We start from the raw sequence: 26,592 nt of genomic DNA, 5'->3' as shown, positions 1-26,592 counted from the left end.
ATAAGGAAAATAAAGCAGTTTGTGTGACTAGATGCACACCGTACTGAGCTCCAGACTTGAGCTACTTGCCCTGGGGAGAGTTAATGCACTTGGGAAATCCTTGCTAGCCCTGGTCTAGCTCAAGATCAGCACTACGTGTGCCTCTGCGTCCTGCAGCCAGCATCAGGGTAACTGTTCTGTGTTAGCAGTGCTCGTTTTCAAATTCTTTACAGTCTGTGTGGAGTGGACGCGAGCGGCCAGGCCCGAGTGGAGGTGAAGAACTGCTTTGGCTGCCAGGCTGTGGCCTGCAGCCAGCAGCAGGGAGAGGGGGGCACACGGAAAGGATGTCTAAGGGGGCGCTATTCGAGTTTAATCCACTCCAGAAGGGTGGACGGAGGTCTGCTGTAGCGATGGGGCAGCTCGTTTCCAGCCCCAGGCAGATTGTTTTGCGTCATAGGTGCCGAAGGGACAACAGCCCTGCCTGCAGCGCACCTCCCGCCGACGCCTGTCCAACATGGCGCAGTTACGGCTGTCGGCGCGGAGTGGGCGTTCCGGCACGGATTGCTCATCTGTCCGCTCCACCTTCGCTCGGCGGCCCGGCGGGGAGGGAGAGGCTCGGAGGCCCACACGCCAAAGCGGCAGGGTCCGCGCACCGCCCCGGCGCCCCTGAGGACATTGACGGTATCGGCGCGCGCACGCTGCCGTTACGGTAACGGGGGGGGGGGGGGAGGGACTACGTGCGCGGGGGCGGGGCGCGCTGCGCTGCGTGCTCGGCCCCGCGAGGCGCGTCTCCCTCGCGATCTCGGTGAAAGGATTTGGCGCCAGGCGGGTCCGCTCTGCAGCTGCCGCAGCCGCACGCACCAGCCGCGCCACCCACCCACCGCCTCCGCCGGGGCCTCGACCTAGAGTCGCCGCCGCCCGCCGCAGCCCAGAGCCGCCCGCGCGCCGCCCAAGGGATCGAGCCGCCGCCGCCATGAGCTGCTCGCCCGTGAACGTGAAGAAGCTGAAGGTGTCGGAGCTGAAGGAAGAGCTGAAAAAGCGGCGCCTGTCCGACAAGGGCCTTAAGGCCGAGCTCATGGAGCGGCTCCAGGCCGCGCTAGACCAGGAGGAGGCTGGTGGGGGAGGCCCCGCCAGCAGCGCAATTGAGCCTGGCAACGGCAGCATGGAGGGGGAGGCAGCCGAGAGTGGCGGGGGCGCTTCGCAGCTCCACCAAGGGGGAGGCCTCGACCAGGCCGCGGCCTCCACCGCGGAGGACGACGACGAGGAAGGGCTGGAGGCCGCCGATGGCGACGCCATGGAGCTGGGCGAGGAGAACGGCGAGCGGGCGGGGGCCGGGGGCGGCCCGATGGAAGAGGAGGCGGGCGGCGAGGAGGAGGAAGAGGAGGAGGAGGAGGATGAGAACGGAGACGACCAGGGTTTCCAAGAAGGAGAGGACGAGCTCGCCGATGAGGAGGAAGCAGCGGCCGGGGATGCCAACGGGCACGGGGAGCAGCAGCCGCCCCAGCAACAGCAGCCCCCGCCGCTCCTTCAGCCGCGCGGCCCCGCCAAGGAGGCTCCTGGCAAAAGCCCTGGCGGCGCCTCGGGGCCCCAGGTGCCGTCCCCCTCCGGCCCAGTAGGCCCCGCCAAGCAGCAGCAGCAGCAGAAGAAAGCGGAAGGTGGCGGCGGCGGCGGCCGCCCCGGGGCTCAGGCTGCCGGGGGTGAGTGTGCGCAACGGGAATGGGGGGTGGGGTGGAGAAAGCCCGGTAATCCGCCGCGTTCCTGCTGTCCCCGCTCCCCCCATTCCCCCCGCGTGAAGGGTTTGAGGGGGGAGAGCAACGGCCCGGAGGGCGGTTTCCGGGGCGCGCGCGCGGGAGCAGGCGCGATGGCGGCGGCTTTCCCCGCGGGGAGGGGGAGCGCGATGGCGGCGGCTTTCCCCGCGGGGAGGGGGAGCGCGATGGCGGCGGCTTTCCCCGCGGGGAGGGGGAGCGCGATGGCGGCGGCTTTCTCCGCAGGGTGGGGGAGCGCGATGGCGGCGCCTCGTCCCGCGGGGAGGGGGAGCGCGATGGCGGCGCCTTTCCCCGCGGGGAGGGGGAGCGCGATGGCGGCGCCTTTCCCCGCGGGGAGGGGGAGCGCGATGGCGGCGGGTTTCCCCGCGGGGAGGGGGAGCGCGATGGCGGCGCCTCTTGCCGCGGGGAGGGGGAGCGGGAGCGGGGTCCCGCCGCGCGGCACCGCGTGCTCCGCTCCGGGCGCTGCGCCGGGCCTTGCGCCACCGGCGGGGGTGGGGCGGGGGTCCCGGGAGGGGCCGCTGCTTGGGGCCGACTGAGAAGGAGGAGCGGCTGCGCGGGGCTGGACGGGGAAGGGGCCGCCGTGCTGGGCCGCGCGGGAAAAGGGGAGGGGGAGCGCGGGGAGGGGGCTGGACGTGGGGGAGGGGTGATGGCGGAGGGGCCACTGGGGCGCGCTGTATTGTGCTGAGAGGCGCTCGGCGGCGTGACGTCACTGCCGGCCTGCTGGCTGCCCGGGGTGGCGCTGGGAAGGCCTTGTACAATGGAGGCGGGAGGAGGCGGAATCCCTTCCCTTCAGGCGGCCGGGCGGCCCCACGCGGGGCTCCTGCCCTGGCCGCCACGCACGGCCTGCCGAGAGGCGGCGCAGTCGTGCGGAGCTCTCAGTGTCCTTGCGAGAGGCCAGGAGCGTCCTGCTGACGCGAGGGCGGGTGATGTGGGTCCGGCCTTGTGGGAGGTGTTGGGATTTTTTTTCCTGCCCTGATCCTCCCCACCCCCGATACTTTGGGAATAGCCTGGCTTTTCTATGGGGATTTTAACGCGGAGAACTGTACCGCGGCGGCGGCTGCTGCGTGGTTTACTGTCCTCATCTGTCACAGAGATAATTTAACAGATTTTGCGTTCTCTGAGAAAACTCAAGATACAAGGTTTTATCATAGAACAAAATAATATTTTTTAGGGAAATTTATACGTTTCACTTCCTGTAGGTTCTTACAGTTTCTGAAGTTGGAATCATAGTGTAGAATTCATTCCAAATTAAGGAGTTATGTTGAGTAATAAAAATAAATAATTAATTCTATTACAGGAGATGCTAAAACGGAACAAAAACCTGGTGAGAAAAAGAGAGGAGTGAAGAGACCACGTGAAGACCATGGCCGTGGATACTTTGAATATATTGAGGAAAATAAGTACAGCAGGTAAATATCTTGGTGATGTTCAGTGTTCTGTGAATGAGAAGTGCTTGTAAAGTACAGATGTGCTTGTTTTACAGTGTGAAAGCACTTGTATCTTTATGTTCTTTCATTTGTTTTGTTCAGGGCCAAGTCCCCTCAGCCACCTGTTGAAGAGGAAGATGAGCATTTTGATGACACAGTGGTTTGTCTTGATACTTGTGAGTAAACATGTCTTCTTTTACCCTAGAAAGATATGGTGTTACACTTTTAAGACTATACTTTCAGAAGTTTAGGGCATATACATTTATTAACTTGTTACCAAGTAATTTTAATTGAAAATTGTGTTTAGACCTCATTTCATTATACAAATGAGCAGAAGTGTGTAGGATTTTTAAAGAAATATTAAAACACTAGTGTTGCAGGGAAATTAAGCTGTCCAAGTACACTGAAACATCTGGAGAAACTGATTATTTAGCATATAGAACTTTCTGCAACCTTAAGTTTTAAGAGTCAGTAGCGTAGGTGGCTACAGTCATACAAATTATGAAGTGAGTTTCCTTCATAACTTGTTCAGGCTTGGCTCTTTTTTGCATACCAGCGTGGAGTTTTTTCCCTGTTTTCTGAAAAACTTTAACCAAAAAAGTCAGGTGAAGTCTCCCAGCCTATTGATGGAGCCTGGGAGTTTGGCAGGGGACAGGGGTGTGAGGGCAGACCAAAAATGTTACTGTTTTTGTGATACAGTGACTGAGGCAAAGTTGGCATTTTTATTTCTAAGAGTAAGTACGAAGACCTAGTACAGCATTAGAAAACTTGCCATGGCACTAAGAATTAAAAGAAAGCTTAAATTTTGCATTACTTGGCATATTTGTTGGCATAGTTAGAGGTGTGAAATGGAAGGAGATACTAGATTATAGCCGTGTAAATCACTGAATATGCCATCCTTGGCACTTTGGTAACTAAGTCTTTAGTTTCTAGCTGCTAACTGTGTGAGGAGCCACATTTGTGAAGATTCTGATGTTTCCCAAGAACGGTAGCTACTTTTTTTGGTTCCTAGTAGACTGCTGGAGATCAGAATCAAACAGCTTTAAGACTTAATTGTGTAACAACTTGGCACCCTCTTTCCTGAACCATAATGATCCAGACATATAAGAGGTTTAGCGCTCTTAAGTGCTTTTGATTACCTGTGTCTTACAAGGAAGCTGTTATTTCCATTTCTGTTCTCATTTGTTGGGGGAAAGTAATCTACAGAGGTGGGTTTCATCTGTAGGATTCTTACCTGGTTTTCACACAACAAATAGAAGTACCAGTGAGAATATGCTTTCATCACAAATATTGCAACTGGCACTGGCTGTATACAGACAAGGTCTCATGCATGAGAGCCATCAGCAATAGAAGGAAGACCGCATTCTACTGTACTCTTGCAACACACAGGTTTTATACCAGGGCAGAAGAACTCCTGCTTCCTTATTTTGCACATTTTTTTAATGATGGAATAGATTTAGAGTTTCTTTTGTCGATTCCTTTTCTGGGGAATTCCAAGTTCTGTATCCTGCCTCTCCCATTATCATTTTGCATGGTCTTTTTGAAACCTACTGGAAGATTAATTTGAAATTTCATGGTGTGCCACTCTGAAGATACCTATAAAATGAAGGCTTCACTTAAGTTTCTGGAGTGGTAGGCAACTTCATAATGCAGATACTGTTTGTCAAGGTCAGAGAGGTTCTTTTGCCATGTTCTGTATGCCTAGCCTATTTGCAATTAACTGTCTTTTTTTTTATTGGCTTAATCTAATTAGGCTTGCTAATTGTCTAGTAATCAAAACCAGTACTATTTCAGTACTTAAATATTTGTGTTCCTGTTGTTCCCCTTAGGTTTGGACATGAGGGTTAAGAAGACTTTAAAAAAGGGTAACTAGTAAATCATGCAGAGAACACAGAGCCGATTCCTTTGCCCTCTGTGTTGATGGAAATAGGTAACCATCAAAAAGAGGCTTGAACAAAGGAGAAGAAATGCAGATCTTTAAGCAGATAAAGGAAACGGGGAGTTTTGTGACAGAAATTAAGGTGGCACCTTGAAACTTAATTTTGTTAGCTTTTTGTAAGTTTTTTTTGGCAGACCTTCAGTCTGCAGCTTCATCTAGGCATGTGTTCAGTTGCTTCTGTGAAAGATGCTCTTGCTGGCAGTTGGTCTTGAAAATCACTTTTGAAAGCTGAAACTAATGTATAACATTGGACAGCTGTACCTCATTTTGTTAAAAGTGTAAAGAGAATAATTTTATGTTGACAGATAACTGTGACCTGCATTTTAAGATCTCAAGAGACCGATTTAGTGCTTCCTCTCTGACCATGGAAAGCTTTGCTTTCCTTTGGGCTGGGGGGAGAGCCTCTTACGGAGTTTCTAAAGGCAAAGTCTGCTTTGAGATGAAGGTGAGTTAAGTAATGTTGTTTTGCATGCTTCAATACAATATTGTTTATGTTTGTCAGGTATTTTGGACATACTGAAATCAATTCAGGTGAACAGGACTTTCAGAAGGCCTTCTCTCAAGAGCCTGTGAAATGTTACTTCAGAAAAGATTAATTTGAAAAACTTCATACTTCTCTTGTAAGAAGTTATATTTAAAAAGTCAGCTTGCATTTGTCCCAAATGCAACTTCTGATCTCATTCTTGAGCCAGTACTTCTATTGCATCAGCACCTGGAGAATTTTGATACTTACGAGTCAAAGTTTCCTTGTGCTTAATGAAGATTGCCAATCCAAATTTGTTTTGGTTTTTTTTAAGAGTTTATAAATTATCCCAGCAGTCTGTTTCTTCTTTTTTTATCCTGGTGAGTTTGACTTGCTTTATTCAGAGAACTGGGCTAGGTGACCTCCAGAGGTCCCTTCCAACCTAAATAATTTGGACTAGTGAATGTATTCGGTAGGTACTTGAATTTTGAGAGCAAGAGTTCTACTAAGGGGTTAGAATGGTGGAGAACAATCAGCCTTTTATTATTTCATCCAGCTCGTTGATGAAAGAATAACAGGAGGCACAAAGCTTGAGTGTTTCATTTGTTTGTTTTTACTTAATGGCTTTACATTAAATATTTCTTCGGCATATGATTTCTGTAAATGCTAACTGTGTTTTCTTCCTCTAGTATTTTCAAATCTGACCACTATCTCAGAGGCGGTAGAGATCCCATTCTCCTTGCTCTTTCATAGAGTATCTGTGTCTGTTGTTACCTATAATTTTGGAATGCTGATGAAGTGAAATTGGTATCAGTATTTATTATCCTAATCAGTTTCACCTCAGTCGGCTGTCTTAAATAGTTGTGTACAATGATGAGTTTTTCACTTTAGTTTCATGAAGCTTGTGAAGGCAGTTAGAAAACATCTGATTGCCTAGAGATTCCAGTACCTTTAGGTGGTGGTTTTTTTTTTGTTCAGTGTTTTGATGGGTTTTTTTCGTTGGTTGGTTTGGCTTTTTTTTTAAATCTGGTTGTGTTGTTTGGAAACTGACAGCTTGTCCAGGAAGTCTGTTTACTGCAGAAAGGTTGAGTGTAATATTTTCCTTTTCTATATAAAGCATTTTTTAAAATCCACTACCATATTTTATTGGCAGAATGATTTACCATTAATCCAAATTTTGTGATGATTATTTTAAAGTCACAAAGAAGATGTATACTTTCTTTAAATAGAGGGTTTTGGCTACTGAAAAGGGCCTTCTCTGTAGTCCTGGTAGTGCTCTGAAGGTTTACAGCATCTTAAAGTTCATTGCAAAGTCACTGAATTGCTTCACATACTTAATCATGTTTTATTTTTGATAAAGGCAATTACTCAAATTTAGGGTATATCTAAAAGTTCCAGATGTCTCTAGTTTTAGTGTCATTTAAGAAATATTATGTACCTTCTAACAAATAATTTAAAAACAGGTTACAGAAAAGATTCCTGTTAAACACCTATACACAAAAGACATTGACATACATGAAGTACGAGTTGGCTGGTCCCTGAATACAAGTGGAATGTTACTTGGTAAGACTTTACTGTTTAACTACTTTTGCATTTATTGTGTATGTGGTTGAAGTTTTAAGGCTTTTTTTTTGAAGCATATAGGAAAAGCTTAGTGATGGTGTTAATTCTGAAAAACATTCACTGGAGGTGGTGTAAGGAAGTATGTTACTGGGACCAAATGAAGTAGTTAAGTATTCAGGCGTACAAGGAGTACATGACTAGGAAGTTCATTCTTTCAGTGTTCAAATATGCATTGTGGAGCACATTTTTAAAGATTAGAGGTTTCTTCTTTGGTTGTAGTGCCATAAACAAGAAGAAGGGGATTTGTACTGCAGGTTTTTTTCTGTTTGTTGGTGTTTTTTTGTTCCTTGGTTTGGGGTTGGTTTGTTTGTTTTTAAGGGTGGGGGATGGTTTAAGATCTAACTAGTGAAGATAAATTCCTAACTACATCACTGTTCTTGTACTTTGGGAGAAGAACCTTCATTTCTGAAAGTAGCAGCTACAGAGATTAAAAAAAAATCACCACCAAACACACAGTTTCATTAGACATGTGCAACTGGCTATAATGATATTTATAGCTGATACCTGCTGCTGAGACCTATCTTTGTGGAAAATGTATATTAATTCATATGTTGTGTTGATCAGTAGCAGCTTGCTAGTTAAGTATGTAAGTTCCACTTGAGTGTCTCTGTTTCACACTTCCTGTTAGCTTGTTCCTTGCAGCTTCAACCTCAGCTGTCGCATAGGCTGAATGTCTGCTAAACTCCCTTTAAAATGGGGAGGGGTAAGTGCTACTGGAGACTAAAGTCAGAAAACCTTTCTGACTTAACTGCATTACAGGTATACTGGTGCATAATCAGGTCTTCAGAGTTTAAAAATACTTGCTCATGTCTTTATCTGGCAGTTCAGCTTTATGTCAACATGAATCTGGAACCAGCAGCGTATGGCTTTTAATACTGGGATGGGAAAAACACTGCTGTTCTATCTCAAGTGAGACTGTATTCTCGTATTGAAGAGGGAGCTGTAGCTCTGTGGGGGTCACAGCCTATTGCATCATTAATAAAAACATTCTGATTAACAATATACTTAAAATAGCTGTAAAGCAATTGTAATTACAGAATGCTGGGTTACAATGCCTGCTTTTAATACGTTTAAATTATTTCTTCAGGTGAAGAAGAATTTTCTTACGGGTACTCTCTAAAAGGAATAAAAACGTGCAATTGTGAGACTGAAGACTTTGGTGAGAAGTTTGATGAAAATGATGTGATTGGATGTTTTGCTGTAAGTTTTCACTTTCTTCTGTGGAAAAATGTCACTGAATTTTTAGATTGCCTTGATGTGAGAAACAGTAAACTAAACAGAAAAACTAATAGTTCAACATAGGAGACACAGTGTGTGCTATCACCAGTGACTGCTCTCAACATGTTAAGATTTCCTATTTGCAGACAAATGTCTTTAAAACGCATCTTGAACAAGGTGGTCATTGACAATAACTCACTTTAAAAGATAACTCTGAAATAATTCCTTTATGGTGGAATGATACTAGGAAGTTGAGTGAATATAGCCAATACAGTGAAATGACTAATAAAACTTTGTAGAGCCAGATGAGTAATTTTGTCCAAACTAATGCTTTCTCTGAAAACCAGAATTTCGATGGTGATGAAGTGGAACTCTCATATTCCAAGAATGGACAAGAGCTTGGTGTTGCATTCAAAATCAGTAAGGAAGTTCTTGATGGGCGGCCACTCTTCCCACATGTTCTCTGCCATAACTGTGCAGTTGAGTTCAACTTTGGTCAAAAGGAGGAACCTTATTTTCCTGTTCCTGAGGAGTACTCATTCATCCAGAAGGTCCCACTGGAGGATAGGGTCCGAGGACCAAAAGGACCCGAGGAAAAGAAAGATTGCGAGGTAAGCCTCTTGTTGATAATCTTAGGAGTTGTTGTGATAGATGAACAGAAATAAGAGAGTTTAAGTAGGCTATTGTACAGCCCTCCATTTTATCTGGAGGCACTAATACTTGGTATCTTGTGACTCTTATCTCCGTACACACACCCTCGCTCAGTGTCCATTAGGCTTGCTGGTCTAAGTTGCATATTAAATAAAATCTTTGAACTAGTGTCTGAAGTATAGAACCTGTCGTCATAGGTGGTGATGATGATTGGCTTGCCTGGAGCTGGCAAGACTACTTGGGTTACCAAACACGCAGCAGCAAATCCCGGGAAATACAACATTCTTGGGACAAACACTATTATGGACAAAATGATGGTAAGTGACAATGTGTGATATTTGTTGTTATATTAAAGACTTGTTTTAAATTCAAGGTCTAAAGAAATTAGCCACTGGTTAGCTAGAAACCATTGAAGATTTTTCTGTTACTGAGCTGCTAACTCACACATGGCATAGCAGGATTCTGAAAGTTCTTAGATTCGGTTGAATTGATTTATCAATTGTCTTTAAGAAACTGTGCTTTAGAGCCTTTGAGAATTTCAGTTTTGAGTTTGTAATGATGGCCTTGCATTTGAACAGTCCTTGAAGTGAATTTGGAGAAACGTCAGCCTCTTTAACTCTGGGAAATCTCTGTAGGTTGCAGGTTTTAAGCGACAGATGGCGGACACTGGAAAACTTAACACCCTGTTGCAGAGAGCTCCACAGTGTCTTGGAAAGTTCATTGAAATTGCAGCTCGTAAGAAGCGGAATTTCATACTGGATCAGGTAGAAGCTTCAGTGAAAAACGGTTAAAATCTGTTAAGAGGCTATAGTTTAGTGATTAAATGGGATTAAATTTACATTGTAATAGCAGTTGTTTCACTTACTACTCACTCACGGGACAGAAAGTTGAGATCTTACTACAAATGCTTGCTGAACATCTCTGGATTTATGGGATGTGGGAGGAATAGTGTTTTAACACGTGGATATGAACTTGTAACTTTGCATTATGCAGCATCTTTATGTCCAGTTATTTGTAAACTTCATTGCAAGCTCTTGTAGAGGTGAAGTCTATACACCATAAGTTGACTTCCTTAACTCTTACAATGACAGCTACGTGTAGTAAGTTACTGCATTTTTTTCAGACAAATGTGTCTGCAGCTGCGCAGAGGAGAAAAATGTGCCTGTTTGCAGGCTTCCAGCGCAAAGCAGTTGTTGTTTGCCCAAAAGATGAAGACTACAAGCAAAGAACACAAAAGAAGGCAGAGGTGGAGGGAAAAGATCTTCCAGAGCATGCAGTTCTCAAAATGAAAGGCATGGAACATAATCCTATACTGTGTTTTAGGATGCTGAGTATCTGTTTAAAGGATTAAGTAAACGTGAAGTCTGAAAAAATCACTTTATCTTAAACAGTTGTACTTAAGCAAAACTGGAAGACTATTGTAACTTGTAGGACAACACTATATTGTGTTCCCTCTGCTGCAGTCCTTAACACTACTCAGTTATGCTGATACGCTTCATGCAGATGCACAAAGCTGTCTTGGTATAAAGTGCCCTATATAAAGTGATATATTTGGCAGAAATTGATACTCTGAGTGGAGGCTTATAAAAGAAAAAAGATACAGGCAGAATGTTTTCAAGGTTTGGAACAGTACTGGCAACTCCATGAAGACCTGTTTATTGTTTTGTCTCTGTCATCTATTTCTTAAATGTTCAAGCTATGTAATTTTGTCCTTACGCTGAGGGAATGCGGGGGTGGGGGGAGGAAGAATGGGGAAAAGATGGTTAAAATTAAAGCTTTGATTGCAGCTGAGTGTAGATGCTGAATACTCAGTGTTTTTGCAATTATAGGGAACTTCACACTGCCAGAGGTAGCAGAATGTTTTGATGAAATAATCTATGTAGAGCTGCAAAAAGAAGAAGCTCAAAAGCTTTTGGAACAGTATAAAGAAGAAAGTAAGAAGGCTCTTCCACCAGAAAAAAAACAGAATACTGGCTCAAAGAAGAACAAGAAGAGCAATAAAAATCAGTTTAATAGGGGTCAGAGAGGGCGTGGAGGATTCAACATGCGTGGCAATTTCAGAGGAGGAGGTAAGCTTGGCAATAAGCTTGTACGTTTTGGAGGTTGTAGCTGTTGTGGAGCAAAAATGTTGCAGTACTTGGAGTTAATGTAGTGGGAACCTTGATTGCTGATGTACTAAGTTTAATGCATTAATGCAAAATTAACTGTCCAGCTTTAGAAGTGAGGATTGTCAAAATCATGGATTGTGTTGTGGCTTGAGGTACAGCTTTGTGTTAGGCTTGGTGTCATTTGCTTCTGTACCAGACTCTACTGAGGGGGGGCTGCTGCATTGTTAAAGTACCATTTTTCCCTGTGACTTAATTGATTTAATCTTGCTTTGACATTTTTTGCACTGAATTTGGACATTATACTATTGCTATTTCAAACCATCATCTTCACTTAGTAGAAGTACTTCAGACCTAACAGTTGATTGAAGTAACTCTCTCCCTGCAGTCCCTGGCAATCGAGGTGGATACAACAGGAGAGGAGGCAACATGCCTCAGCGAGGTGGTGGAGGCGGTGGTGGTGGTGGTGGCAGCAGTGGTGCGCTTGGCTACCCATATCCTCGTGGCCCTGTCTTTCCAAGCAGAGGTGGCTACTCGAACAGAGGAAACTATAACAGAGGAGGAATGCCCAACAGGGGAAACTATAACCAGGTGATGCATTTGTGGGGATTCATGAGTTGAATTACAGTACTTTGGATATTTGAAATGTTTCTCATTATTCAGAGCCACCAACTTTGGTTGCAGTACTACACTAATGCCACACTAAAGGCCTAGCTTTCTAGTTCAGTGTATGTGCTTAAGTCTCTGAATGTTGCCTAAAAAGATTGATGCTTATTGTAAGGGTTTCAATGGGACTGTACCTCATGTCTGTTAAAGATTTTTAGGGAGTATGTGAAGTCTTGGGGGGCAGTATTTCCTTTTAATATTTTTTTCTCCAAATAGTAGTAACTGTTGTTTGGCCTTAGGGTCAAGATGTATCTTTAAGCAAGCTTTTAGGGAGCTTCTGGAAATAGCTCTGGAGCAACTTGTTTTGGTGTCTGGTATCAAACACAACTAGTAAAGACCTAGCAGCCTAGGTCTTAAGGGGTGGCATATCATCAGAAGTATTTGAAACATAATTTAGATTATTGAAGAGCCAGCAGATGGAGCCCAAGCTAGTAAACATGGTTGAGGTTTGTCTAATACTGACAAACAGGGGAAATGTCACATTTTATCTACTAGTTTCAATGTCCTCCTTTCATATTGTAACTTTTACTTGAAATGCTGCCGGGCTGGTGTTTCTATTTCCAGTTGTGTGATCTATATCCTTTTGTCTGATCAGATAACACACCCTTGTAGCAACTACAGCCTTGCCTAACTAAAAATAGGCAGACTCTTGTATTTTTAGTTGTCCTGGTGCAGTTGAGCAGCTGGAAGTAGGGTGAGTCAAAACTGGATTAGCCAGCTTTTCAGACCACTGGCAACAATGCTTTGAGCTGGCTTATTCTGAAGTTCTTAAACCATGTTTTAAGCAACAGTTGCCTGGAGAGGGCATCTTTTGGTATTGTGTATTTCAGGGAGGGATGTTTTAGTTTGTTTTTTTCCTTAGCTAGGCTTGATATATTTGTACTTGAAAGCTTCTGTGTGGTATGTGATGTTCTGGTGGTAAGGAAGATTGGTGTTAGCACATTTCTGAAAAGTCCATGTGGATGTAAACAAACTGTTGTCCTCTTGCAGAACTTCAGAGGAAGGGGAAATAATCGTGGCTACAAAAACCAATCTCAGGGCTACAACCAGTGGCAGCAGGGTGTAAGTAGTCACAACTTGCTTTTTTCACTGATTGTTAACTTGAATGTTGGAACATGCTGTCTGAAAGAATTAGACATGTAATCAAAACTGGATAGCAGAATATTTTAAATGCTGAAGTAATACCACTATAAATAGTTTTCTGTGCAAAACTTAACCTGGCTTGATGGTCTTGATATATCAGGTATCAGTTATGGTTTATTTGTCGTAATGATATGTAGTGTTTTGCTTCACATTACTACTGTGAAGTGAACCTTACTGCCTTCAGTTGTTTGGGAACTTGCTTCTATTAGAGAGGACTGTAATCTTCTCGGGCTCCAAGAGAACTCCGTGTCTGTTTCTGTAAGAAATGTAAGCAGTGTGTGATTGCAGGTTAATTTTAACTGTTTATCCATTTATTGCAGCAATTCTGGGGTCAGAAGCCATGGAGTCAGCATTATCACCAAGGATATTATTGAATACCCAAATAAATGAACTGATACATATTTCTCCAAAACCTTCACAAGAAGTCGACTGTTTTCTTTAGTAGGCTAACTTTTTAAACATTCCACAAGAGGAAGTGCCTGCGGGTTCCTTTTTTAGAAGCTTTGTGGGTTGATTTTTTTTTTCTTTCCTTTTTTTTGTACATTTTTAATTGCAGTTTTAAAGTGATTCGTAAGAGAACCTCAGCATTGTGCACGATAAGAGAATGTGTCAGTATTTCAGGGTTCTACATTTTATCTGTAAAATGTGACTTTTTTTTTACCACAACAAAAGTAAAACTTTGCTTTGTACCTGGTGTCTTTTTATTAAAGAATTTTCTCCTTTTCCCTATCCCCCAATTTCTAAGAAACAGTCGTGAGTCATGTCACAATACAATAGAAATGTTAGCAACCAGATTCATATAGGGGCTCCTTGCTGGCCCTCATGAATTACCATGAGATTATGTAAAGCTCCATATTACACTCCATTCTCTCTATGAAGCTTCCAGGTGGGAAAGGGGAGGAGGGGGAGGTAAAAGTTTCTGGCAATAACTAGGACTCTTTTGTAACATTTGGAACTCAGCAAGATGTTGGGGGGCAAAGAGGAAACCTGAGGCTAAATAGCGAAGGTGGAGTGTATGTAGAAGCTCTTAAAGTTGTAAAAACTTGGTTGCATTATTTGTGGAGGCTCAAACTTGTGAAGGTACAACACCATCATTTCTTTTCCATTTGTTCTGCATTTTGATTCTGAAAAGAAGCTGGCTTTGCCCATTTCTTATTAAACAAAACTTGTTGTAAATCCAGTTGTCTAATGGGATCTATATGAAGTTAGCTGTGTGTCTGTATAACTCTTTTCCCCACAAAATACTGTATACCTAGTGTACTTGTAGTAGTTACTCCACCATTTTGTAAGCTAATGAAACTGTGAGTCACCCATTTTATATCTAATTTTTAATCATGTCAATTCTCAAATGGGTGTATCTCCTTAGCCTGCTGATTCCTTTTCTCTTTAAAGAAAGTGGGTGGAGAAGTTTAACTCTAGACGTTTGTTTGCAATAAAGTAAATTCATTTTACTCTTGTTTTGGGATTGTTGCCATCAAGGTCTAAAATCCCTTTCAGGCTATAAAGAGGAAGAGAATGTATGGAAGTAATTATGTTGGACAGTTTTAAACTCATTACTGTGTACATGCTGAAATACTTGTGTTTCTTTAAACTGGTGGTTGCTCTGTTAGTGATCTATCACATGTATAATCTCACAATTTAACATGGTTATGTACAGAGCAAAAGTCTTGAGTTACGCTTGCATCATGTAAATCCACTTAACCTATTTATTGTAAAATAAACATTGGGGAAGGAGAGAGGAAGAAATGATAGGGAATAGGACCAGGAGGGTTGTCAAGGAGAATGAATCCTGGACTTGAGCAGAGAACTTCAATTTATTTCAACTGCTATTTTGTTCGGATTAATGCTTTTGTACAATTGTAGTGGCAATGTTAGCTACTAATTTCCTTGCATTTTGATACTGTAAGATAGGAGAGACATAACCGTTCTAAGTTGGACCCTGGTACACATGTGCAGACATGTCACTGCCAGCAGCTGGGCGTTGGAGCTTGCATGCCGAGTTCCTCGTGGCAGTGCACGGACTAGCAGAGGCTCAGCAGCAGCCTAGACCTAGCATCAGTGTAGTGTGCTTGAAACTTTAATGTTAGTCAATTTTCTAATAGTCTTCAGAAGTAAAGGTAAAGTTGTGTCGCTCTTCTAGCCTTTATAGCAGGTGACATTGCATATTGACATTAAACATTAACAGCACCACTTCCTTGTTAATACTGCTTTAACTCATCCCTTTGAGAAAAATGTAAATTGTCTTTACAGAAACTATTTAATGAACTAGAAATGTGGGGATTCTAACCCCTAATCTGTTTTGCTGAAATGGAGTTTTCTTTAGACTTGCAAAAACAGTTTAGTGTAATTAAAGTCCATCTCCCTTCTACCCTCCTCACAAAAACTAACACTTTGTATGGAGTGCTGATCCTTTGCTTATTTTGGTACTCTATAAAATTATATAGTCTTAAACTGAAATATAAGAACCTACACTTACTACGTGGTTGTAAAGCTTGTATTTTAATTCAAAAGTCTGGGATGTTTTATTTTCAACTCTTCCTATGGTATTTAAAAACCAAATGAACAAAGCTCACTACCACACATGAGAGGAAGTGCATCAACCTGAAAGTTGTCTGCAAAAAAACACTCCTGTGTGAAAAAGGTTGTTTTGATGAGTTCAGTGATACAAGGATTGCCCGTGCTCTGAGGTACAGAACTAAAGTTTCACCGTTAAACACCACCAGCTACTTGTAGGTAGGTCAGAAAGCAGGGAAGGACGAATACCCCCTCCTTAACCACAGCAGAGCACAGACAAAGCTTGCGTGAGGCTGTCTCCAGCCGAGGTTTACTCGCTGAATTTATATCAGCCCTGCTTTTTTGAGATTCATTTTGCTATGTAAAAAGCCAGTGCCTAGAAAATTGTTAGTACTGAACTTAAGAACTTAAAGTCGACATTTGTGCCTTAAAAAGGGCAATTGAAAACTTAGCTAGTGGCTACAGAAAGGTGAGGAAAGCACAGCTGGTTACCACACTGAGGGCTGAGGTACTGGGTTGAGCAACTTAACAGCTTCTAAGGACTTGCTTACATAAGGAAAAGTACCTACATTGCAGCAGCTGCCCTGCTGCAGTGGTGCAGGCACATCACATACAACATGGGATTTGGGTTCTCATTTGTTGTGTTTGCAACTGCTTTTGCTTTTCTATTTGAGGGTTGGGTTTTTACTTGAAACTGCCAAGAGCTTTGGACCTCGTCTAGTTAGAGTGGGAATGTGACAGGGCGACTACAGTTGTTGACAGCAGTAGCAGTAACACTTGGTACTCCTGGCAGGGTTGTCTCGTGTTAGAACAGGTTGTAGTCACAGTGCATTGCACGTTGTGGACACAAGTGCCCAGCCGCGCACTGTAGGCAGGTCTGTTTTCAGCATCTAGGGAGGAAATTCATCAAAGCTCTTCACATGCATTTCTGCCTTTGCTAATAACAGTTGATAGGATACACACTGTATATATGGAGGGTCTCCCTGACACACCATAGTGCTGGCAAGGGTCTGTCCTGGGCATTCAGAGTAAGTGGACTCCCACCTCTGACATCAGGGCCCAGCTTTTGTTTCAGGGTGCCTTACAAGATGAGTCTCTAAACCTCAGCTCTCCTGTTAGGAGCTGACCCTTCTGACAGGATGCACTGCACGGGGAGCACTCACCAATACCGCCACGTGTGTTTAAGTGGCACCTTTACTCAAGTTACTTTCTGTGCCTGTTGCAGACAACCTCTGCACCAGCAAACGTTTTTAGCAATTCTGCCCTGTTTTTCTGATGTCAGAATGGTTTAAATCAGTGTTCTTGGCAGTGCCATGTGCAGTTTGTAGCACTTGTGTAAAAAGAACTGAACTTTGTGCACAGGGTACTAGGTTTGGGGTTTTTTTAATACCTTGCAACATGCAACCAGTGTTTTTTTATAGAAGTAGGTGATGAGGTCATCTTTTAAGATTTGGCTTGTTCCTGACCTTTTGGAAAACTGGGCCAGTGCTTTCTGAAAGTGCAACCTCAGACTACACAATAAACCAAACTGAATCAGAGAGATGTGAGGTATTTTAATACCCCCACAGATGTTTAAGTGCCAGGGCTGGGCTCTCCAAAGTGAAGAAGTGTGTGTATGCTGTAGCTGCAAACTAGTGAGGCAGAAGTGGCTGGAGCCACCCCATCCTGAAGCACTGTGGAGGATGAGAGTGTCAGGGTTTCAGAAAAAGCCTCGAGAGGAAAGTGGCAATTCAGAAAAGCTCTGGTGCTAAACTGGCTGTGGTGAAGGGAGAACAGTGCCTCTCCATCCTGCACAGTTCACCTTATCCCAGACAAAGCCACCTCATGTAGGTGAAGAGGCAAGGAGGAGGGCTCGCTATTTTAATAGCATATTAGCAATTACTAATTTTGTGCAACTTTCTTCCTTTGCTTTAGTGACCAAGGCAGGAGCTGTATCCTCCAGTGCAGCAGGGCTAACTAGAGCTAGCTGTTACAGGGAAATCAGCTGAAATTGGGACTTGGCCAGTAATTACTTCGTAAGTGACTCTTGCCATAAGTTTGTCCTTCTGCCAGTACTGGGAGTGGCAGGAAGATTCAGCAATGAATCCACTGCTATGTAAACTCAGCTACAGCTCAAAAGACACTAAATGCATAACACAGTCAACATCAAGAGAGAAAAAGGCAAACAAAAAACCCAAAAATGTAATTAGTCATACAAGTGACATGATAAACTAATGTTACCTTAGAGCAAGTTTATTGCTCTCTTCTGGTTTAGTAGACAATCTTTGATCTGCTGAGTAATTTTAGTCCTAGAAGTCAAAATCACAGGTAAGACAATGCAGCCAATTTTTCACTCAAACATTTCCAGGCTCAAAAGGTTTTTATCAACTTGTTAGTCAAGGGCAGATGCAATGGACACTAATGATTTGGGGATCTGCTGCCTGGTTTGCACACAAGGACACTTTTTTCCCAGTGTTAGTTCACTCTTAGGATCAGATGGCTGCTTGTTAGCATACCTCTGATAACTGATGTATTTTCTGGTCTGACTGTGACCTTCATTTGTGTCACGTTATTCTACATTAACTCTTCTGCTACTCTGCTCTGGAGGTTTCTTCCCAAGTTCTGAAAAGAAAGTGCTTAAGATGTAGGGAGGTCTCTGCTGGCAAGGAGCACTGATGGAGCATGAGCTCTGAAATGCTGATGCCCAAGATGGTTGCTAAATGAAAGCCCAGAATAGTACTGAAGATCTTCCCAGACATAAATGTATGCTTAAAATGCCAGTGGTTGTTTGCAAGGTGAGAGACACACGAAAGGCTTGATTCTATTTTTCAGTCTCCATGCAAGCTATTCACACACAGGCTAGAGCTACTTTCGGGCTCTGCTGAACTTTCAGCTTTGTGAGGCTGTTGAGCAAGTAAGATAAGCCTTTGTACTATAAAAGGACTTTGTGGTAAGAAGGTGGTAAGAGATGGGAGAGGAAATGAGTAAGCATTGGTAGAGGGATTTACTGTAATATTTTCTGAAAGAAATTATCCTTGGAGTTTGCTCACGTCATACTAAGACACAGCTGAGCTAGCAGAGGCAAGTCCATGTGCAGCACCACATGCAAGCTGCAAGCAGCAAAGCTATGTACCTGAATGTCCATGCTGTGCTCACTGTCTTCTTTATGTTATGCTCCCTGCTGCTGTTGGAGCACCTGAGGTGCTGTGGGGCCTCCAGAGCAGCCTGGGAGCACTGCACTGGAGGGAATGCATTCCTGAAAGCACAGTGGGAAGTTACCCTGAACTGCACTGGGCTTTGGCAGAAGCCTTGGGTTTTGCACAATCTCAGCAGGTTGCAGTATCACAGGAATGTTGGTGAGGCCCTCTGGAGTTGCAGTCTGCCCTCCTCCTTGCAGCAGGACTGGCACTAATGCTCAGGTCAGCTGCAGCTTTGCCTAGCTGAAGCCTGAAAACCTGCAAGGGTAGAAAGTGCAAGACCCCTTGGGCAACCTATTCCAGTACTGCACTGCCCTCATAGTAAAACAGTTTGTCCTGCTGTCTGGCATGAAACTCCCAAGACAGAGTTTGTGGCCGTTGCCCCTTGATGCATCATCTGCAACTACTGAGGCACTTCACCTTTGTAACTGTCCTGCAGATAATATTAGGTAGTTATTAGGTCACCCTACAGTCTGCTCCTCCTCAGAGTAAGTCCAACTCCTTTCACCATTTTTCCAGAGGGAGTGAGCTTGAGCTCTCTGACCACCAAGGAGCCCTTCACTGGAGCCTCTATGTACTTTCAACATCCTTGTTGACACAGAGGCCCCGAGCTGGACAGCAGTACTGGATGCACTACCTCAACAGTGTCACGTACTGAGGGGTAAGTGCATCACTTGAGTTGTTGACCACATACTTCCTGACGGAGCCCAGACCGTGGTTTGCCTTATTTGAAATGAGAACACTCTCTTGGCCCACATTCAACTTGGCGTCTACTCTAAGTCCTATCCTTTTCAGCAGGGCAGCTATTCAGCTCGCTGCTTCCCAGCCTCTAGCGCACGCCCTGTTATGCAAGCAGCTACCCTGGAATAATAGGAGTCATTTGTAAAGAAAGGTAACTTAGTAAGCTGTTAAATAGTAAGGCAAACACCTCAAAAAGATGTCAATTACTTGTGCAAATAAAAGTGTCTTGTGTATCCTCTCTGTTTTCTCTGAGAGCTTGGAGAAAGCAGCTGTGGTAGCACAGCAAGAACTATTTCAGTATTTATCAGAGAACACAAACATATTTGGTTCCTAGAACTAGGCCATTCCTTCAATTGCACCTTTTGCATGAACTTGTCTGCTCCTCTTCTACAAAAAGAAGTATTTTATGCATGGAGCAGGGACCACTGAGTGCCACACCAGCTCCTGGCATGTGTGCCAACTAGTTGGCTCCCATATGTGGCCACAGTAGGAGCAGCTTTCCCTGAAAGAAAGGAGGGGGGTGGAAGGAATTGCTGTGATCCAGCACTCTGGTCCACAAGGTACTGTTCAGAGTCCAGCCCTGCCAGACATTGTGGAAGCTTCAGAGTTTGCTCAGCAGTGAAGAAGTGGAGGCTGGGAGACACTTCCAATAAACCCAGTATCTCCCCAGTGGCTCCTGGACACTCTTGGGAGAGGGCTGCTGCTACTGCTTTGGCACAGCCCTGGGATATTTATGTACCTCCACAGCTTGGCAGCCAGAGTTTGGCATTTTTGTCTTTTCCTTTAAGGAAACACCCATGGAAGGGAAATGAGAGAGTCCCAATGGCTTGTTCTGGCAGATCCTAGTGCAGAAAATAAGGAGTTTTCAGAATGAATTTTGCTTTTACAGATACTTAACTGCCTTGAAAGGTCTGTTACCCAGAAAGAACCAAATCAAGTGTTCTTCCAGAACGAGCCAAGGAAAATTTTATATTGCTGGGAGCAACTGAAGGGAAGGGAGGGAGTGCCTGCATCCCTCCTCAGATGGAATGGTGGTTTGTACCTTAAGCTATCCAACTAGTGCAGATCCCACTGGAGGTACCAGCAGATGGACAGTGGTGTTGATGTATCAGTAACCAAACTCTTGCCATGTCTGCTGCCACATCAGGAGCATGTGGTTCAATACAGGGCTACGGTTTGTATTGTCTCTCCACTCTGCAGCCCTTGGGGCATTCCTGAAGTGTGGCTGCATGTGTCTCCACATGCAGGAGTGTGTGACGGCACCCTTCACCACCTGTGACAATGTATCTGCCCAGTAAAAAATCAGTTATTGGCTCTACATCCTCAGTGATGTTGCTACTAACTCATCCAGAGCCTGAATGTTTCCTGACAGGGAAGAGGATGTTAGCTTCCCTTTCATCACTTAATATATCCCAAATGTTTCTGGGCACCCTGGCTACAAACCTTTTTCAGGAGGCATAGGCAAACGGGCTGAGCGCATATCTGTCCTGTTTTGAACTAAAACAGAACCAATTCTCTGTTCAGTGATTTTCTGTTAAGTGGGTGCATGTTTGGAAGATAGCAGTGTATTTCTGTGCAGTGTCTGCTTCATTAAGTGATAGCACTTGGTGTTTATAGTTACTACTAAGGATTGGTATGCAGAAAGGCTCTTGCTTATTATTTGCTCCTATAGAAACCAAGGTCACTGCTAAATCTTGTGTGCCGCATTGTAGTGCTGCAAGTACGTAAGGTCACACTTGCAGGGAGGAGCAGACAAGACAGGTGACCCAAACCTGACCAACAAGTTATTCCATTCCATGTATATCATGCTTAGTATAGAGCTGAAGGATCACAACAGTCAGGCCCTCCTTTCTTCTATGGCCATCATTTGAGGATCAGATTATAAACTGGCTGTCTGGCCAGGCCCAAAGAGTACTGGTAAACAGCTAAACCCAGCTGGTACCCAGTCACTGCTGTCTCCCAGGGTTCAGTACTGGAGTCTGTCCTTTTTATTATCATTGATCTAAATGAAGGAATTCAGTTTGCAGACAACAACAAGGTGGGTGGCTTTACAATGGGATCTGGAGAGGTTAGACCAATTGGAAAAGGCGCATTGTATGAAGTTCAATAAGGCCAAGTGCCCAGGTCCTCCACTTGGGTCACAACAACCCCATAGTAAGCTACAGACTTGGGACTGTGTGGCTTGAAAGTGTCAGCTTGGAGAGGGACCAGGGCACACTGGTTGACAGGCAACCAAGTATGAGTCAGCAGTGTGCCCAGGTGGCCAAGAAAGCCAGTGGCATCCCAGCTTGTATTAGAAACAGGGTGGCCAGCAGGAACAGGGGAGTGATCATCCACCTGTCCTCAGCACTGGTGAGGCCACACCTCAAGTACTGTGTTCAGTTCTGGGCCCCTCACTACAAGAAGGGCATTGAGGTGCTGCAGCACATTCAAGAGAAGGGCAATGAGGCTGGTGAAGGGCCTGGAGCATACAGCCTATGAAGAACATCTGAGGAGCTGGGGTTGCTCAGTCTGGAGGAGACAGAGGGGAGACCTCATTGCTCTCTACAGCTACCTGAAGGGAGGTTGGAGTGAGGAGCCCTCTTGGAACTGAAATTGGCAAAGGAAGTAAAACAGAACAAGAGTTTCTTCAAATATATCAGAAGGATGAACAGGGAAGGTGTGGGGCCACTGCTGAATGAGGAGGCAGGCCTATTAACTGAGGATGCAGAGAAGGCAGAGTTGCTGAATACCTTCTTTCATAGAATCACAGAATGTCAGGGGCTGGAAGGAACCTCGAAAGATCACCCAGTCTAGCCCTGCTGCCAGAGCAGGATCACCCATACCAGACCACACTGGTATGAGTATCCAGCTAGTCCATGAATATCTTCACAGAGGAAGACTCCACAACCTCCCTGGGCAGCTGGTTCCAGTGCTCTGTTGCCCTCACAGTGAAAAAAGTCCTCCTCAGGTTCACATGGCACCTCCTATGCCTCAACTTCCACCCATTGCCCCTTGTCTTGTCACTGGGCATCACAGAGAAGAGGCTGGCTCCATCCTCCCGGCACTCACCCCTTACACACTTATAATCAGGTCACCCTTTATTCTCCTCCTCTCCAAGCTAACAAGCCCTAGCTCCCTCAGTCTCTCCTCATAAGGAAGATGTTCAACTTCCCTAATCATTTTTGTGGCTCTGTGCTGGAGCGTCTCTAGCAGCTCCTGGTCCTTCTTGAGCAGAGGGACCCAGAAATGGACATGATACTCCAAATGAGGCATCACTAGGGCAGAGGAGAGGGGAAGGAGACCCTCCCTTGACCTACTAACCAGACTTCCTTCTAATACAACCCAGAATGGCACTTTCCACAAGAGCACAGTGCTAGCTCATGGCCATCCCTCCATCCACCAGACTCCCAAGTCCTTCTTCCCTTCACTGCCCTCCAGCAGGTCAGTCCCCAACCTCTGATACATGGGTGTGGTCTTTCCCAAGTGCACAGCTCTACACTTGCCCCTGCTGAACTTCATTAAATTTCTCCCTGCCTGACTCTCCAGCCTCAGTCTCTCTGAATGGCAGCACAACTCTCCAGAGTCTTTGCTTCAGTCTTTACATCTAAGGCTGAACTCCCCTATGTACTCCAGACCCTGGATGAAGGAGAGGAAGCCTGGAGGAGGGAGTGCTCCCCACTAGTCAGTGCAGACTGGGTTAGGGAGGGACCAGTTACACCAATTGAGCATTCACAAGCCCATGGGTCCTGATGAGTTGCACCCAAGGGTGCTGAGAGAACTGGCTGATGTTATTGCTCTGCCACTCTCCATCAGTTTTGCCAAACTGTGGCAGACAGGAAAGGTGCCTCAGGACTGGAGGAAAGCCAATGTCACTCCAGTCTTCAAGAAGGGCAAGAAAGAGGTTTTAGGTACAGTCACTTGGCTCCTGGCAGATTCAGGGAAGCTGAGGGCTCTGATGCAGTCTCGCTCATGACAGATGACAGAAACTGGAAAGATTAAAATATCCTCCTAAGAACAAACTGCTCTTGATCTTTAAAACAAACAGACACAGAGATGCTGTGACCTATTACTGCAGGAACAGGCAGACCTATTGCTGGATGGCTGTCAGGCAAACTAAGCGCATGTGAAAACATGAGGGCCTGTGAACAGTTTCAGCCAGAGTGCTGCTAGCCGTGAATGGAAGCCTGCATCATCCTCAAATCATGTTATCCAAGGCTCCACCTGCTCTTCATCAGCCTATTTCCTCACCTCCACTTGACTTGTTTAGTGCAGCACTTTAAGTAAAAAGGACATGTATTCCAAGGCCTTAAGTCACACGAGCCACAACTCACCTCCACTTCTTACACTTAATTAATTCCTGGTTCTTTGATTTAAAGAAGGCAAAAACCCCAACCAATCAAACAAAAAAAAACAAAGGATCATCTTCTTGGCCACTTAAACATACTGTAAAGCCTTTGCTTTGTTTAGTTTTCCAAGGTAGTAACAACATATTTGTGTCAAACTTTAAATGGAGCAAACCAAACAAATTTCACTGGTGACCACTGAGCTCCTGAGCTAAATGCCTAGATAGTGGAATCAGAGAAGTATGGGGATTAGCCTGCTAAGTTGGGGAAAATCTTTCACTTGGGAGCTTGAACAGCTAAGTTCACACAGTATGTCATTGCTACCTGGGTTGCTTACACCAGAAATTACAAATATATTTCCCTAAAACAAATCCCCAAACCCCCCAAACATCATCCTACTAAACAGCAGACTCAGAGACAGGAGGTGACCCTTCCTTTGCATCACTTGAGGACTTGGGGTACAGGTGGTGGCACAGATAAGAGCCTGGAAGCCTGCAAAATGTCATGAGAACAAACAACTCCCAGAAATCTCTGCTTGGGTAAAGAGGTAAAAGGTGAGTTTGGGGTGACATCTCTATCTCTGCCACTAACTTCAAGTTCTTGGGGTTTGAACCTGTCACAGTAGTCAACAGCTGAAGCATTAGGTCTGCTTCAGTGAAAGGAGATGTGCTCTGATCACTCCCATCTCTGGTAATGAGTTGGCAATTAACCTTAGATTGCCATGCTTCAGCTCGTTGCCTTGACAGTGACCTGCCTCCATGCAAGGCTCAGAGGGCCCCCACTGTTTGGACTCCTGAGTGCATCTGAGGAGTCTAATGAACACCTTTTCCCCACAGTATTGGTACTGCAGGAAAAGTAAGGTGTGGAGTGAATGGAGCCACAAACTCATTGTGCTGGTTTGAGGCTACCTGGAATATTTTTAAAGAAATGAATTAGATCATTGGCTGTGAAAAGAAAATAACAGCAATGTCTGTATCACCCATTGGTTTTGCTCAGAGGTATGAACAGGCAATAACAAAGTCTCTCACTGTGGTCTAGGTGCTTGGTTGCATCTTGCCTTACCTCCTCTGCCTGAAACCTATGTAACTCGTTCTAATAATTTCCTTCTAATCCCTTATCAGCTCTGGCATCTCACCTCTGCTTATCCACAAATTAAACAGCTAAGTTTTCGAGGAGGGCTTGTTTGGTTATCTCTGAGCTAAAGAGGGGTAGGAAGGAGCAGGGTGGTTGCAAACCCTCCTGGGCAGTCTCACTGTTCATAAGAGGTTCTGAATTTCTCTACTACTTCTAACTTGTATATAACTAAATACTTATATATATATATGCTTGTAAATTTTGCAGTACTTCACTTTAAACTTCCAGCCTTCTGAGTTAGCCTGGTGATTCTAAGTGGGGAGAGGGAAACTCCCAAACCACCACACCCATCTATTTATTTTTGTGGTGTTTTACATTACTTGAAGGGAGAGATCTTCAGGGATTTAAAAAAAAAAGGTGCTTGGCAGCTGCTATTCAGTGACCGAGTAAGATAACTGTCAGTAAAATAAAGGTGGCTTTACCAACTTCATAGCTTAAAGTAGTTATACTTCATTCTCTCCTTTTTAAGGCTCAGAGGGCTGAAAACCAATTATCTACACAATTACTATTTCTCATTTTTAATAACTGTCAGGTAAGTTTTCATTTGAGGAGTGTACTGAACATTGATAAAGCAAGCTGTCACAACCAGCAATAAAGATACCAAGCCTGATAGTAAAACTGAGATGCATGCTGTTTCCACCAGTGATCTGAATAACAACACTTAGTATTAACACAGATACAGCTCACTAATTTTAAAATGTTAGTAAGTTAATTTTTAAAATAATTTCCTAAGTTACTATAATTTGCTTGTGAATGTATCCTAATTCATGAGATTTTTGTGCTTTGTTCTGTCCCTTGTCCTTTCAACAGGGGGTTGCAACTCTTCGGTCACTTTCAATCCACTTTCCATAGTTAGCTGAAGAGGCAGCTGGAACTGGAGCTTCAAGGAATCATGCCAGACTTCTCTGTCCTCTGTCCCCTCCCCCCCCACCCCTGCACATTTAACCATAAGAATTCTTCCCTTTGCTGTTACAGGCCCTCTCCTTTCATGTCATCTGAGTCCTGCTCACAGCTTCCTTGCCTTATTCCCTTATTCCTGTCCCATTTGGTAAAGGCTCTGACTTTTGGTTAGCTCAGATCCCCCTCCATTTACTAGTCAATGAAGCTCAAATGTGTCAGCCAGACTGCTGCATAGTGCCTCTTTTCCATTTTTCTGTTAATATCTGGCATACTCATTTTACATTTGCACAGTGGCGCAGAAATATTAGATCAGTTATGGAGGCAATGCAGATATATTCAGAATTTCACAGATACTGGCCAGAATTTGTAATACCATAGTTAAGGTGCTATTGAGTTAGTATGCTTAAATGCAGTAGCTTAGATCAACTCTAATTAACACCAGAGAGGATCTAATGTTGGAGTTTCCCCAGATTTTTTAATGCACACAGTATCGTGATGCTTCTGCCTTCTTAACACAGCCACAGTACTCATGTGATTTTAAAGATGTCATTATGCACATGCTAACTCCCCTACTATCAACACAAACCAGCATTCTTTTCTTTCTCTAAAACTATTCTTTGCCAAAGAGTGCATTTTCATCTGCATGCTAAACTATGACCTCGCAGTCAAAACACACCCTGCTTAGGTTGCAGTTCCTTTACTTAGGTCAGATAGGAAAGAACTCAACCATGTACTAAAATAGGAGTTTCCTAAGTCCTGGCTCATGGCTCCATCAGTTTCCCACTGCTACTCCAAGGGCTTTGAGGCAATACATCCTACCCT

The 26,592-nt window shown here is 44.5% G+C and overlaps 1 protein-coding gene and 1 long non-coding RNA gene across 2 annotated transcripts; one reads left to right on the top strand and one right to left on the bottom strand.

The window, feature by feature from the left end:
- Positions 1–751: 751 nt before the first annotated feature.
- Positions 752–15,455, top strand: HNRNPU (heterogeneous nuclear ribonucleoprotein U). The gene is made up of 14 exons (XM_064158669.1): positions 752–1,676; positions 3,043–3,154; positions 3,275–3,348; positions 5,417–5,556; positions 7,038–7,137; positions 8,285–8,397; positions 8,763–9,026; positions 9,264–9,383; positions 9,702–9,830; positions 10,190–10,358; positions 10,896–11,135; positions 11,560–11,762; positions 12,828–12,899; positions 13,301–15,455. Exons 1-14 carry the CDS (start codon positions 953–955, stop codon positions 13,352–13,354), a joined length of 2,514 nt encoding a protein of 837 aa, XP_064014739.1. The 5' UTR covers positions 752–952; the 3' UTR covers positions 13,355–15,455.
- Positions 12,981–22,069, bottom strand: LOC135183544 (uncharacterized). Its single transcript, XR_010305597.1, has 2 exons — positions 17,715–22,069; positions 12,981–13,236 (listed from the first exon to the last, which is right to left on the bottom strand). It is a non-coding gene; the product is annotated as an uncharacterized LOC135183544 (long non-coding RNA).
- Positions 22,070–26,592: the final 4,523 nt, after the last annotated feature.

Source organism: Pogoniulus pusillus, chromosome 18, assembly GCF_015220805.1.
Source record: "Pogoniulus pusillus isolate bPogPus1 chromosome 18, bPogPus1.pri, whole genome shotgun sequence".
Classification (NCBI taxonomy): domain Eukaryota; kingdom Metazoa; phylum Chordata; class Aves; order Piciformes; family Lybiidae; genus Pogoniulus; species Pogoniulus pusillus.
This window is presented reverse-complemented; position numbering and strand designations above follow the sequence as displayed.